Source organism: Microtus oregoni, unplaced genomic scaffold (assembly GCF_018167655.1).
Source record: "Microtus oregoni isolate MIOR12 unplaced genomic scaffold, Mior012 000061F_ref0000440, whole genome shotgun sequence".
In the NCBI taxonomy this organism is placed as follows: domain Eukaryota; kingdom Metazoa; phylum Chordata; class Mammalia; order Rodentia; family Cricetidae; genus Microtus; species Microtus oregoni.
Window position 1 is genome coordinate 11,005,050 of NW_024543871.1, and position 14,315 is coordinate 11,019,364.

General features: G+C 40.5%; 3 protein-coding genes across 4 annotated transcripts; all 3 read right to left on the reverse strand.

Annotated features, from left to right (window-relative positions):
• Positions 1–417: 417 nt before the first annotated feature.
• On the reverse strand, positions 418–2,359 carry LOC121439452. The gene is made up of 2 exons (XM_041639948.1): positions 2,331–2,359; positions 418–1,090 (listed from the first exon to the last, which is right to left on the reverse strand). The coding sequence occupies exons 1-2, from the start codon at positions 2,357–2,359 to the stop codon at positions 418–420; spliced, it is 702 nt and encodes a 233-aa protein (XP_041495882.1).
• A 1,310-nt stretch (positions 2,360–3,669) lies between these two features.
• Positions 3,670–4,131, reverse strand: LOC121439531 (transcription factor BTF3-like). The gene has a single exon (XM_041640037.1). The coding sequence runs from the start codon at positions 4,129–4,131 to the stop codon at positions 3,670–3,672; it is 462 nt and encodes a 153-aa protein (XP_041495971.1).
• A 7,837-nt stretch (positions 4,132–11,968) lies between these two features.
• LOC121439513 (transcription factor BTF3-like) lies at positions 11,969–12,430 on the reverse strand. 2 transcript variants are annotated; one of them, XM_041640022.1, is made up of 2 exons: positions 12,061–12,430; positions 11,969–12,000 (listed from the first exon to the last, which is right to left on the reverse strand). In XM_041640022.1, the coding sequence occupies exons 1-2, from the start codon at positions 12,428–12,430 to the stop codon at positions 11,969–11,971; spliced, it is 402 nt and encodes a 133-aa protein (XP_041495956.1). The 2 variants fall into 2 exon arrangements, with proteins under 2 accessions (XP_041495956.1, XP_041495955.1); XM_041640021.1 differs by having other exon boundaries at positions 11,969–12,430.
• Positions 12,431–14,315: the final 1,885 nt, after the last annotated feature.

Consider the following 14,315-nt stretch of genomic DNA (forward strand, 5'->3'; position numbering starts at 1 on the left):
TATCTGCAGAGCTATCACTATGAAGTCCAGCTCTGCCTTCAGGAGACCTGAGTTTCAGAGTGTCTCCAGACAGAATTGTGTTTACTTTTCTGTTTATGTGTCAGCTTCCTTACAAACCTTCTTTCACTTGATATTTATCCTGTGATAAATATCTTTGCAACATGCATTTCATCATTACTTTTCCCTGCTACTGCCTGTCGGAAATACCTGAACGCATGATCATGGCCTTCAGAGATTAGGATACAAAAATACCCAAAGAAAGAGACAGGTTAGACAGAGGAGGAAGTCATTTAGACAGACCAAGAAAATAAAGGTGATGCTTTATTTAGAACTAGTTGAGAACTACAAGAGTTTTTAAATGAGTAGGAACTTTCTTCTAGGAATCTTCTGACAGATGTTGCAAATGTAGTTCTCACTTCATATCTCTTGATCTGCCACTATGGAAGCACACTTGGCCTTCACCTGATTCTTTAGTTTCAAAGAGTTTATCTCAAAGAGAAAGAAGGTAACACCAAAGAGTGACATGGTGGCAATCAGTACTCCTATTGGGAACACAACAGTATAGTGTTTGCTTATTAAGGCTTCTTTTTTAACTGGAAAGTCAGGTGGAAAGTCAAGAGTGGTTTGGCCACAATGATCTACAAAGTGGTTCCAGCTCACAGAAACAAATGTGAAGATGCTGCTAACACACAAAACTAAGGCAGCAACCTTGTAGCAAAATAACTGCATCTCAATAAATGGGTCTTTCATGCAGCCAATATTAATGGCGATTGCACTGAAAATCAGAACTACAGGCTTCATCGTAACAGCCCACATTATCAGTGTTTGTGCATACTGAAATTCAGGTGAAATGGTCCAAGTGGAACTGATAGGGGTGTGCACCAGAATCTTGGTTACAGTGCCTGAAGCATTAAATTCTTGAGGGTAGCAAGCTTCCCAAAGTCCAAAAGACACGAATTGCACAAGCTTGTCATTGAATTCCCAGAGGCGCCAGGATTGGCTGCTTGCGATGACAATCTCAAACACCAAGGCCGATAGGCTGCAGAGGAGGCCACTGAACTTGAAGAGGCACTCCTTCACATTGGCAAGTCTAAAGATGAAATTGAACAGGTATATAGTCAAGTCAGGAACACAAGGGACAGTGGAAAACAAAATGAGTTATGGTTTACAGAGCAATAAGTTCTCATACCTGGTCCTTGCTGTCACAAAAAGTTGTATTTAAGTAATATACCTATGGCCAAAGTTCCCTCTATATGAGGTTTTGATTAGCAATTTCACTATATCTATCAAATGCTGAAATGTGCAAATTTGTTAACTAAACATGTTAATGCTTGGAATTAATACTCAATAATTTACAACACATGTTAAATGATGTTTAATTAAGCAGTATTTACAATACATAAATAAGATAAATAGCTTAAATGAGAGGTATAAGCAGAAGAATGCACAAATATCTATAAATTATGGTAGTGAATTTACACAAATTTAATTCACCTATATTGTCTGCTATATTTCTACATGTGTATGCTAGTGTATGTGTTATCGGAAAACATATTGGAAAACCTGAATTATTATTATGTGACCAAAATTAAAATCTGTATGTGAAACATGAGCCCTCATGAATATTTCAATCATTTCCCATGACTTACTCAAACATACACATTAGAAAATTACCTTCATTTCATTGCTGAATATGAAGTATCCCAACTGTCTTGTGTGAGAAACTATCTTCTCCAGCACCAAATTAATACTATACATTTACTGTATGCACCAACTTATTTAGATCACTTATTGGTTCATAAGTAGGGTTAATGGATGTGGGGTTAATGGTCATGAATAACTATGCCCTGAAGGATGTCACTGTGTTCTTGAGCATAAATAAAGTTCAGGCATGTACATGATAACATTGCCACCTCCAATGCAGAAGGTTTGAGTGCACTACAAACTGTACCTCCTTGCCACAAAAATTTCTCTACCAGCTTCCCACTATTCCACATTCTCTGTGGAATGTACTTCCTAACAGGGTGAAGGCAGTAGCTCTACTAAATTGGGAAGTCATATCAGCAAGGTGACTTTAAAATCTAGTATGAATTGAGTAACACCCTACCCATGCCCTCTTCCTTGTTAAGGCAGATCTGAGCCTTTTGATGTCAGAATCAGTGAGTTTTGAAGCACAACCAGAATCAGGGTGGAAAATTCTCTTGTGTAAGACAAATGAGCTAGCATGGAAAGATTTAGTTTTGCCCATGTCTGAAACCCATGGAGGAGGTGCTTATGCTTCATAAAGATCCAATCTGAAACCTTCCATGAAGCTCATCTTAAGCTTTTACCTTTGTTTATCCAGGAGGAAGAGATCCATTTGAGAAATGTCAAGATCATAAATATCTTCCAAATAGCAGGAAATGTTGGACAGACACGAAGTCGCACAAGAGTTGAATCACCTTCAGTAAAAGAAGTTCTGTTAGGCAGATATTTCAGCTCAGAATGGTGTCTCACCATCAACCCCTGGTTCACACAAACCAACCCCTTCCTCTGCTTTGCTTAGTTGAAGCCTCATTTATACTCTTCAGGGATATTAGCCCATCTGATAGTCCTGACCCTCCAATGAGATTCACGCAATCATTACCCCATTAAATAAACAGAAAAAACCACAGAAAGTCTAATTCACATACTCAGTTTCAGGAAACTACAAATGTATAAAGCTCAATACAGGCTACAGAGCCTTCACAGCTACACAGGGATTCCCAGTACTTATATTCAGTAGGATTTACTGACATAGACATGATATCAACAAAGAGTTGAATCTTAGGTCATTGACTTCTTTGACCTTCTATGTCTCCTGAAATTGAAAGCTTTTAACAGAAACCATGTAGAAAACATAAAATACTTGCCTCTCTTCCCTTCTATGAAGGCCAAATGCTAGTGACTGCCCAGTATGAGAGTGACTTTAAAAATTCTTGTTTCCATAGCTACCAGAGATGAATGTCACATTATGAGCAAAGAACCAGAGTCAAGACATATAGTCTTAAAGGGCCAGAGTGGTTAATGTCCCTCTCATATGTACAAACCTTTAGAGATATAATTAATCTATTAAGGATTTAAATTAATCTAGAATTAATTTGAAAAAATTCTCATAAAATAAATTTATCATGATTTCTCCCTTCATCAACGTTTTCTACTCCCTTTGTTTCCCACATCTCTACCTGCCCACTTGTTCAGTCTTTGCTTTCTCTATCTCTGAAAAAAATCTTAATACAAGAAAGACGAAAATACTAAATGAACACATGGCATAAGGTTTGCATTGGCCAGCTACTGCTAGTTATGAAGCCTACACTGGAATGTATTGAGTATTCCCAGTTATATTCCATTGAACAAAACTGATTTTCTTTTTATTTTTTTCTAGGCAAAGAATTTTATTAACCCTTTTCCAAACTTTATCCCCAGGCTTCTTCAGCGTAATTCGCTGCAAAGACTGAATTGTGTTTAAGCAAAAACTGAAAAGAGCTGCAGTGTCCAAGGGGCTTGGGCTTAAAAATATTAGCGATCTAGATTTGATCAGATCCATAAACAAAAGACCCTTTAAAAGCAGCCATGATGTAAAATAGCAGCTCCTGTAACTTCTGCAAGTGTCAGTTCTTCAGAAGTCGCCTCCGTTCAGTTTGCCTCATTCTAAGACGCCTCATCAAAATTCTCCACCAGATCTGGGACTTCATCATCATCATCATCCTCTCCAGTAGCAAGGGGTGCTTCTCCATCCACAGATTGTTTGGGCAGAGCTTCAGCCAGTCTCCTTGAACTAGTCAGACTGTCTGCCCCAAGCTGGTTTAGAATGCTGGGAAGCATTTCTGTCAGTTGCTTTGTCTCAACGTGGCCTGTAACGGTGAAGGTGTTTGCTACCAGAGACGCCTGAACTTCAGGGTTGTTAAAATGGATCACTGTTCCTTGGTTTGTGAACATGTTCACCTCTTCAATACCAGAGAACTTCTTTAAGGAGAACTGCAGTTTTTTATCATCTGCTGTGGCTGTTCTGTGAACCACCTTCTTCTTTCTGCGAGCAGTTCCTTTCCCACCAATGCACACTTGTGCCTGCAGCTTGGCCAGTTTTTCCTGGTTCATGATGGTTTCTTTCATCTTGTCGGAGTGGAAATGGGTTCCTGCGGGGGACTAGGGTTTGCGCTCAGGGGGTCTCGGGCGGACCAGCTGAGGTAATGCGCACACATGCGGGGACGCAGGGTGGCAGCTCTGATCTTCTTTCTCCAGCAAGTATCAATTGCAAATATCTTCTTGGTTAGTGGAGATTTTTTGTGTCTGCTACACAGTTAATAATACTGGCATATGGTCTGGTTTGAATGGGTATGGGTCTTGTTTGTCCTTTCAAAGTCTCCTTCAGTTCTCATGTGGTATCCGTCTTTTGTCCCGAGGCAATCATGTGTTAGATTCCTGCAAACAGGGCGTCAAACTGAAGTGTAGAGATGGATCAGATGAATTTGGATTTGATGAAATCTGATGTAGTACTTGCATGACTACTGGTTGGGTTAGAAGTGTGGTTTTGAGGCTGTGAAGTGTTATTCTTGGAAAATTCCCATGCAAAGCCAATGTACAGTTGGCTAGTCCAGAGATAGCAGAGGATAAGTTGAGTGTCATGAGGAAAACTGATGACTGATTCTGCATTCAGGTCTAGGGCTTTGTATTTGTTGATAAAGGAGGTGTATATGGAATAGGGGCACTCACAAGGCAAGGCAGTTACATAATTGTGTGATCAGAAGTGGGACTGGGGACATGGGGATAACTCTGACAGCTGAGGTTTTGCAGTAGGAAAATGGCTAAACAATGTGTGTATTGAGAAGTAGGTATCATATCAAGGCAGTGGAGCAAGATCTGTTCTTATGGTACATGGCAGAGAGAGCCAGTGAATGAACTTGTGTTACCAGAGCAAAGCCAAGGAGTATGGAAATGGCACAGAGCAGAAGAGGTTATGGGGAAAATCATCATGGAAATTAGTGCTTAATCTGTGTTCCCACAGATAGGACTTGGGACTATGAAGAGGAGAAGAACATGAGTTTATGTCTTATGGATCCATCAGGGAAAGCTGGTATAGAAACTATATGATGAGAACTACTATTAAGAGCATTAGGATTAAACAGAAGATTCACGAAGTCATTGCTTTTTACTGCTGAGTAGTACTCTAATACGTATATATTCCATACACTCTTCATCCATTCTTCCATTGAAGGGCATCTAGGTTGTTTCCAGGTTCTGGCTATTACAAACAATGCTGCTATGAATATAGTTGAGCATATACGTTTGTTGTATGATAGGGCATCTCTTGGGTATATTCCCAAGAGTGATATTGCTGGGTCCAGGGGTAGGTTGATCCCGAATTTCCTGAGAAACCGCCACACTGCTTTCCAAAGTGGTTGCACAAGTTTGCATTCCCATCAGCAATGGATGAGTGTGCCCCTTTCTCCACAACCTCTTCAGGTAAGGCTATCATTGGTGTTTTTGATTTTAGCCATTCTGACAGGTGTAAGATGGTATCTTAAAGTTGTCTTAATTTGCATTTCCCTGATCACTAAAGAAGTTGAGCATGACCTTAAGTGTCTTTTGGCCATTTGAACTTCTTCTGTTGAGAATTCTCTGTTCAGCTCAGTGCCCCATTTTATAATTGGGTTGATTAGCCTTTTACAGTCTAGTTTCTTGAGTTCTTTATATATTTTGGAGATCAGACCTTTGTCAGTTGCGGGGTTGGTGAAGATCTTCTCCCAGTCAGTGGGTTACCTTTTGGTCTTAGTGACAGTGTCCATTGCTTTACAGAAGCTTCTCAGTCTCTGGAGGTCCCATTTATTCAATGATGCCCTTAATGTCTATGCTGCTGGGGTTATATGTCGGAAGCGGTCTCCTGATGTACTCACTCATAATTGGTTTCTAGCCATAAATAAAGGACATTGAGCCTATAATTCGTGATCCTAGAGAAGCTAAATAAGAAGGTGAACCCAAAGAAAAACATATAGTCATCCTCCTGTATATTAACATTCATCAGGCGATGAAAGGAGACAGAGACAGAGTTCCACATTGGAGCACCGGACTGAAATCCCAAGGTCCAAATCAGGAGCAGAAGGAGAAGAGAGCACAGGCGAGGAACTCACGACAGCGAGGGGTGCACCCACACACTGAGACAATGGGGATGTTCTATCGAGAACTCACCAAGGCCAGCTGGACCGGGTCTGAAAAAGCCTGGGATAAAACCGGACTAGCTGAACATAGCAGACAATGAGGACTGCTGAGAAGTCAAGAACAATGGCAATGGGTTTTGATCCTACTGCACGTACTGGCTTTGTGGGAGCCTAGGCTGTTTGGATGCTCACCTTACTAGACCTGGAAGGAGGTGGGAGGTCCTTGGACTCCCCACCGGGCAGGGGACCCTGACTGCTCTTTGGGTTTATGAGAGAGAAGGATTTGGGGGAGGGGGAGGGGGAGGGAAATGGGAGGCGGTGGCGGGGAGGAGACAGATATCTTTAATAAATAAACAAACAAACAAGCAAACAAACAAACATGCCCAGTTAATCATTTTCTAAATATTTTGTCTTTTTCATGTGTAGAATATTTTCACCTACTATATTCCTATGCTCATATTTATCATTTATTTTCAAGTACCATTATAAACACGTTCTTCCTGTTGCTTTTGAAGCAATAGGCCCTTAAGTCCACAGAACATAACATACTGTTTCATTGGCACAAGCTGCTTAACCTCTTCTGATCATTTGACATATGTTGTTATTTGATTATTGCTTTAATTATTAAACCTGAACTATAATGAAATAAAGGATTAAAAAGAAGAGTAAGATATGGTCAAAAGCAACAGGGAATTCCAATGTATAATATACTCATCCACAGTCAGGACTTGAGGATTGCAGATTATTCTGGTAGGCCTGGCTTTAATGGGATTAAGCAGGGAATCCATATAGTAGCAGAGATGCAGGAAATAGGTCTTTGTGGTTAGACATTGCCCTGGTGAATAAAGATATGTAAATCTAACAAGGAAAAACAGAAACCCTAGGCCTTCTGTGTACGTATGTGTGTGTGTGTGTTTGTGTGTGTGTGTGTGTGTATGTGTGTGAGTTACAGCCATGTAGATTGGTCTTCTTGTGGGACTCCTAACAATGGCAACAGGGGCTATCTCTGATGCTGTTGCCTACTTTGGGGACCCTTTCTGCCTACCAGATTACCTCATCCAGCCTAAATAAAACAGGAGATGCCTCGTCTCACTGCAACTTGATATTCCGTGATTGACTGAAATCCATGGGAGGCCCACCCTTTTCTGAAGAGAAACAGAGGAGGAAGAGTGGATGGAGTTCAAGGCATGATGGAGCGGAATGGGTTACCTCATAGATTGCTGGGAATTTCCATTTTCCTAGGTTTATAGCTCAACCCAGAGATGTCCCAGAAGCCAGTTGTCTCTCTCAGTACTCTCTCCCCACTTTCCCTTCACCTGATCCATCCTGTTCTCATTCCTTGCCCCCGTCTAGACCCCTCTCCCATCCATCAGTGATGTCTATTCTATTACCCTTTCACAGTGAGATTCTCAAGCCCCATCATGACCCCTTGTTAATTAGCTTCTCTCTGAGCCTGTGATTGTAGCATGGTTATCCTCTCTGGGCCTGTGATTGCATCATGGTTACCTTACAGCTAATATTCACTTATATGTGAGTACATACAATAATTGTCTTTCTGGGGGGCTGGAGAGATGGCTCAGTGCTTAAGAGCATTGTCTGCTCTTCCAAAGGTCCTGAGTTCGATTCCCAGCAACCACATGGTGGCTCACAACCATCTGTAATGGGGTCTGGTGCCCTCTTCTGGCCTGCAGGCATACACACAGATGGAGTACTGTATACATAATAAATATTTAAAAAAAATAATTGTTTTTCTGGGTCTGGGTTACCTCACTCAGGATGACCTTTTCTAGTTCTACCCATTTGCAAGCAAATTTCTTTTACTTTATAAAATGGTCTACATTCTATGGATGCCAAGCATGGGATATCCTTATGTGAAGTGGGGGTATATTTGAAGTTAGTGAGATTGCCCAGTGGCTATGTAAGCTTGCCACCAAGCTTAATGTGGGTTTGAACCCAGTGTTTCTGAAGGTAAAAACAAGAAAAACAACTCGGACAAGCAGCCCTATGATCTTTACACCATATTTTCTATCAGAGCACATAGGGAATGCTCGGCAATTTGTGATACTCACAAACAGAAAGATATGCATGACTGTCCAGTGTACAGCATAGTCTTCCTACTACATGACAAGGGAACACACTATCTGCAGAGCTATCACTATGAAGTCCAGCTCTGCCTTCAGGAGACCTGAGTTTCAGAGTGTCTCCAGACAGAATTGTGTTTATGTGTCAGCTTCCTTACAAACCTTCTTTCACTTGATATTTATCCTGTGATAAATATCTTTGCAACATGCATTTCACCATTACTTTTCCCTGCTACTGCCTGTCGGAAATACCTGAACGCATGATCATGGCCTTCAGAGATTAGGATACAAAAATACCCAAAGAAAGAGACAGGTTAGACAGAGGAGGAAGTCATTTAGACAGACCAAGAAAATAAAGGTGATGCTTTATTTAGAACTAGTTGAGAACTACAAGAGTTTTTAAATGAGTAGGAACTTTCTTCTAGGAATCTTCTGACAGATGTTGCAAATGTAGTTCTCACTTCATATCTCTTGATCTGCCACTATGGAAGCACACTTGGCCTTCACCTGATTCTTTAGTTTCAAAGAGTTTTTCTCAAAGAGAAAGAAGGTAACACCAAAGAGTGACATGGTGGCAATCAGTACTCCTATTGGGAACACAACAGTATAGTGTTTGCTTATTAAGGCTTCTTTTTTAACTGGAAAGGCAGGTGGAAAGTCAAGAGTGGTTTGGCCACAATGATCTACAAAGTGGTTCCAGCTCACAGAAACAAATGTGAAGATGCTGCTAACACACAAAACTAAGGCAGCAACCTTGTAGCAAAATAACTGCATCTCAATAAATGGGTCTTTCATGCAGCCAATATTAATGGCGATTGCACTGAAAATCAGAACTACAGGCTTCATCGTAACAGCCCACATTATCAGTGTTTGTGCATACTGAAATTCAGGTGAAATGGTCCAAGTGGAACTGATAGGGGTGTGCACCAGAATCTTGGTTACAGTGCCTGAAGCATTAAATTCTTGAGGGTAGCAAGCTTCCCAAAGTCCAAAAGACACGAATTGCACAAGCTTGTCATTGAATTCCCAGAGGCGCCAGGATTGGCTGCTTGCGATGACAATCTCAAACACCAAGGCCGATAGGCTGCAGAGGAGGCCACTGAACTTGAAGAGGCACTCCTTCACATTGGCAAGTCTAAAGATGAAATTGAACAGGTATATAGTCAAGTCAGGAACACAAGGGACAGTGGAAAACAAAATGAGTTATGGTTTACAGAGCAATAAGTTCTCATACCTGGTCCTTGCTGTCACAAAAAGTTGTATTTAAGTAATATACCTATGGCCAAAGTTCCCTCTATATGAGGTTTTGATTAGCAATTTCACTATATCTATCAAATGCTGAAATGTGCAAATTTGTTAACTAAACATGTTAATGCTTGGAATTAATACTCAATAATTTACAACACATGTTAAATGATGTTTAATTAAGCAGTATTTACAATACATAAATAAGATAAATAGCTTAAATGAGAGGTATAAGCAGAAGAATGCACAAATATCTATAAATTATGGTAGTGAATTTACACAAATTTAATTCACCTATATTGTCTGCTATATTTCTACATGTGTATGCTAGTGTATGTGTTATCGGAAAACATATTGGAAAACCTGAATTATTATTATGTGACCAAAATTAAAATCTGTATGTGAAACATGAGCCCTCATGAATATTTCAATCATTTCCCATGACTTACTCAAACATACACATTAGAAAATTACCTTCATTTCATTGCTGAATATGAAGTATCCCAACTGTCTTGTGTGAGAAACTATCTTCTCCAGCACCAAATTAATACTATACATTTACTGTATGCACCAACTTATTTAGATCACTTATTGGTTCATAAGTAGGGTTAATGGATGTGGGGTTAATGTTCATGAATAACTATGCCCTGAAGGATGTCACTGTGTTCTTGAGCATAAATAAAGTTCAGGCATGTACATGATAACATTGCCACCTCCAATGCAGAAGGTCTGAGTGCACTACAAACTGTACCTCCTTGCCACAAAAATTTCTCTACCAGCTTCCCACTATTCCACATTCTCTGTGGAATGTACTTCCTAACAGGGTGAAGGCAGTAGCTCTACTAAATTGGGAAGTCATATCAGCAAGGTGACTTTAAAATCTAGTATGAATTGAGTAACACCCTACCCATGCCCTCTTCCTTGTTAAGGCAGATCTGAGCCTTTTGATGTCAGAATCAGTGAGTTTTGAAGCACAACCAGAATCAGGGTGGAAAATTCTCTTGTGTAAGACAAATGAGCTAGCATGGCAAGATTTAGTTTTGCCCATGTCTGAAACCCATGGAGGAGGTGCTTATGCTTCATAAAGATCCAATCTGAAACCTTCCATGAAGCTCATCTTAAGCTTTTACCTTTGTTTATCCAGGAGGAAGAGATCCATTTGAGAAATGTCTAGATCATAAATATCTTCCAAATAGCAGGAAATGTTGGACAGACACGAAGTCGCACAAGAGTTGAATCACCTTCAGTAAAAGAAGTTCTGTTAGGCAGATATTTCAGCTCAGAATGGTGTCTCACCATCAACCCCTGGTTCACACAAACCAACCCCTTCCTCTGCTTTGCTTAGTTGAAGCCTCATTTATACTCTTCAGGGATATTAGCCCATCTGATAGTCCTGACCCTCCAATGAGATTCACGCAATCATTACCCCATTAAATAAACAGAAAAAACCACAGAAAGTCTAATTCACATACTCAGTTTCAGGAAACTACAAATGTATAAAGCTCAATACAGGCTACAGAGCCTTCACAGCTACACAGGGATTCCCAGTACTTATATTCAGTAGGATTTACTGACATAGACATGATATCAACAAAGAGTTGAATCTTAGGTCATTGACTTCTTTGACCTTCTATGTCTCCTGAAATTGAAAGCTTTTAACAGAAACCATGTAGAAAACATAAAATACTTGCCTCTCTTCCCTTCTATGAAGGCCAAATGCTAGTGACTGCCCAGTATGAGAGTGACTTTAAAAATTCTTGTTTCCGTAGCTACCAGAGATGAATGTCACATTATGAGCAAAGAACCAGAGTCAAGACATATAGTCTTAAAGGGCCAGAGTGGTTAATGTCCCTCTCATATGTACAAACCTTTAGAGATATAATTAATCTATTAAGGATTTAAATTAATCTAGAATTAATTTGAAAAAATTCTCATAAAATAAATTTATCATGATTTCTCCCTTCATCAACGTTTTCTACTCCCTTTGTTTCCCACATCTCTACCTGCCCACTTGTTCAGTCTTTGCTTTCTCTATCTCTGAAAAAAATCTTAATACAAGAAAGACGAAAATACTAAATGAACACATGGCATAAGGTTTGCATTGGCCAGCTACTGCTAGTTATGAAGCCTACACTGGAATGTATTGAGTATTCCCAGTTATATTCCATTGAACAAAACTGATTTTCTTTTTATTTTTTTCTAGGCAAAGAATTTTATTAACCCTTTTCCAAACTTTATCCCCAGGCTTCTTCAGCGTAATTCGCTGCAAAGACTGAATTGTGTTTAAGCAAAAACTGAAAAGAGCTGCAGTGTCCAAGGGGCTTGGGCTTAAAAATATTAGCGATCTAGATTTGATCAGATCCATAAACAAAAGACCCTTTAAAAGCAGCCATGATGTAAAATAGCAGCTCCTGTAACTTCTGCAAGTGTCAGTTCTTCAGAAGTCGCCTCCGTTCAGTTTGCCTCATTCTAAGACGCCTCATCAAAATTCTCCACCAGATCTGGGACTTCATCATCATCATCATCCTCTCCAGTAGCAAGGGGTGCTTCTCCATCCACAGATTGTTTGGGCAGAGCTTCAGCCAGTCTCCTTGAACTAGTCAGACTGTCTGCCCCAAGCTGGTTTAGAATGCTGGGAAGCATTTCTGTCAGTTGCTTTGTCTCAACGTGGCCTGTAACGGTGAAGGTGTTTGCTACCAGAGACGCCTGAACTTTAGGGTTGTTAAAATGGATCACTGTTCCTTGGTTTGTGAACATGTTCACCTCTTCAATACCAGAGAACTTCTTTAAGGAGAACTGCAGTTTTTTATCATCTGCTGTGGCTGTTCTGTGAACCACCTTCTTCTTTCTGCGAGCAGTTCCTTTCCCACCAATGCACACTTGTGCCTGCAGCTTGGCCAGTTTTTCCTGGTTCATGATGGTTTCTTTCATCTTGTCGGAGTGGAAATGGGTTCCTGCGGGGGACTAGGGTTTGCGCTCAGGGGGTCTCGGGCGGACCAGCTGAGGTAATGCGCACACATGCGGGGACACAGGGTGGCAGCTCTGATCTTCTTTCTCCAGCAAGTATCAATTGCAAATATCTTCTTGGTTAGTGGAGATTTTTTGTGTCTGCTACACAGTTAATAATACTGGCATATGGTCTGGTTTGAATGGGTATGGGTCTTGTTTGTCCTTTCAAAGTCTCCTTCAGTTCTCATGTGGTATCCGTCTTTTGTCCCGAGGCAATCATGTGTTAGATTCCTGCAAACAGGGCGTCGAACTGAAGTGTAGAGATGGATCAGATGAATTTGGATTTGATGAAATCTGATGTAGTACTTGCATGACTACTGGTTGGGTTAGAAGTGTGGTTTTGAGGCTGTGAAGTGTTATTCTTGGAAAATTCCCATGCAAAGCCAATGTACAGTTGGCTAGTCCAGAGATAGCAGAGGATAAGTTGAGTGTCATGAGGAAAACTGATGACTGATTCTGCATTCAGGTCTAGGGCTTTGTATTTGTTGATAAAGGAGGTGTATATGGAATAGGGGCACTCACAAGGCAAGGCAGTTACATAATTGTGTGATCAGAAGTGGGACTGGGGACATGGGGATAACTCTGACAGCTGAGGTTTTGCAGTAGGAAAATGGCTAAACAATGTGTGTATTGAGAAGTAGGTATCATATCAAGGCAGCGGAGCAAGATCTGTTCTTATGGTACATGGCAGAGAGAGCCAGTGAATGAACTTGTGTTACCAGAGCAAAGCCAAGGAGTATGGAAATGGCACAGAGCAGAAGAGGTTATGGGGAAAATCATCATGGAAATTAGTGCTTAATCTGTGTTCCCACAGATAGGACTTGGGACTATGAAGAGGACAAGAACATGAGTTTATGTCTTATGGATCCATCAGGGAAAGCTGGTATAGAAACTATATGATGAGAACTACTATTAAGAGCATTAGGATTAAACAGAAGATTCACGAAGTCATTGCTTTTTACTGCTGAGTAGTACTCTAATACGTATATATTCCATACACTCTTCATCCATTCTTCCATTGAAGGGCATCTAGGTTGTTTCCAGGTTCTGGCTATTACAAACAATGCTGCTATGAATATAGTTGAGCATATACGTTTGTTGTATGATAGGGCATCTCTTGGGTATATTCCCAAGAGTGGTATTGCTGGGTCCAGGGGTAGGTTGATCCCGAATTTCCTGAGAAACCGCCACACTGCTTTCCAAAGTGGTTGCACAAGTTTGCATTCCCATCAGCAATGGATGAGTGTGCCCCTTTCTCCACAACCTCTTCAGCTAAGGCTATCATTGGTGTTTTTGATTTTAGCCATTCTGACAGGTGTAAGATGGTATCTTAAAGTTGTCTTAATTTGCATTTCCCTGATCACTAAAGAAGTTGAGCATGACCTTAAGTGTCTTTTGGCCATTTGAACTTCTTCTGTTGAGAATTCTCTGTTCAGCTCAGTGCCCCATTTTATAATTGGGTTGATTAGCCTTTTACAGTCTAGTTTCTTGAGTTCTTTATATATTTTGGAGATCAGACCTTTGTCAGTTGCGGGGTTGGTGAAGATCTTCTCCCAGTCAGTGGGTTACCTTTTTGTCTTAGTGACAGTGTCCATTGCTTTACAGAAGCTTCTCAGTCTCTGGAGGTCCCATTTATTCAATGATGCCCTTAATGTCTATGCTGCTGGGGTTATATGTCGGAAGCGGTCTCCTGATGTACTCACACATAATTGGTTTCTAGCCATAAATAAAGGACAGTGAGCCTATAATTCGTGATCCTAGAGAAGCTAAATAAGAAGGTGAACCCAAAGAAATACATATAGTCATC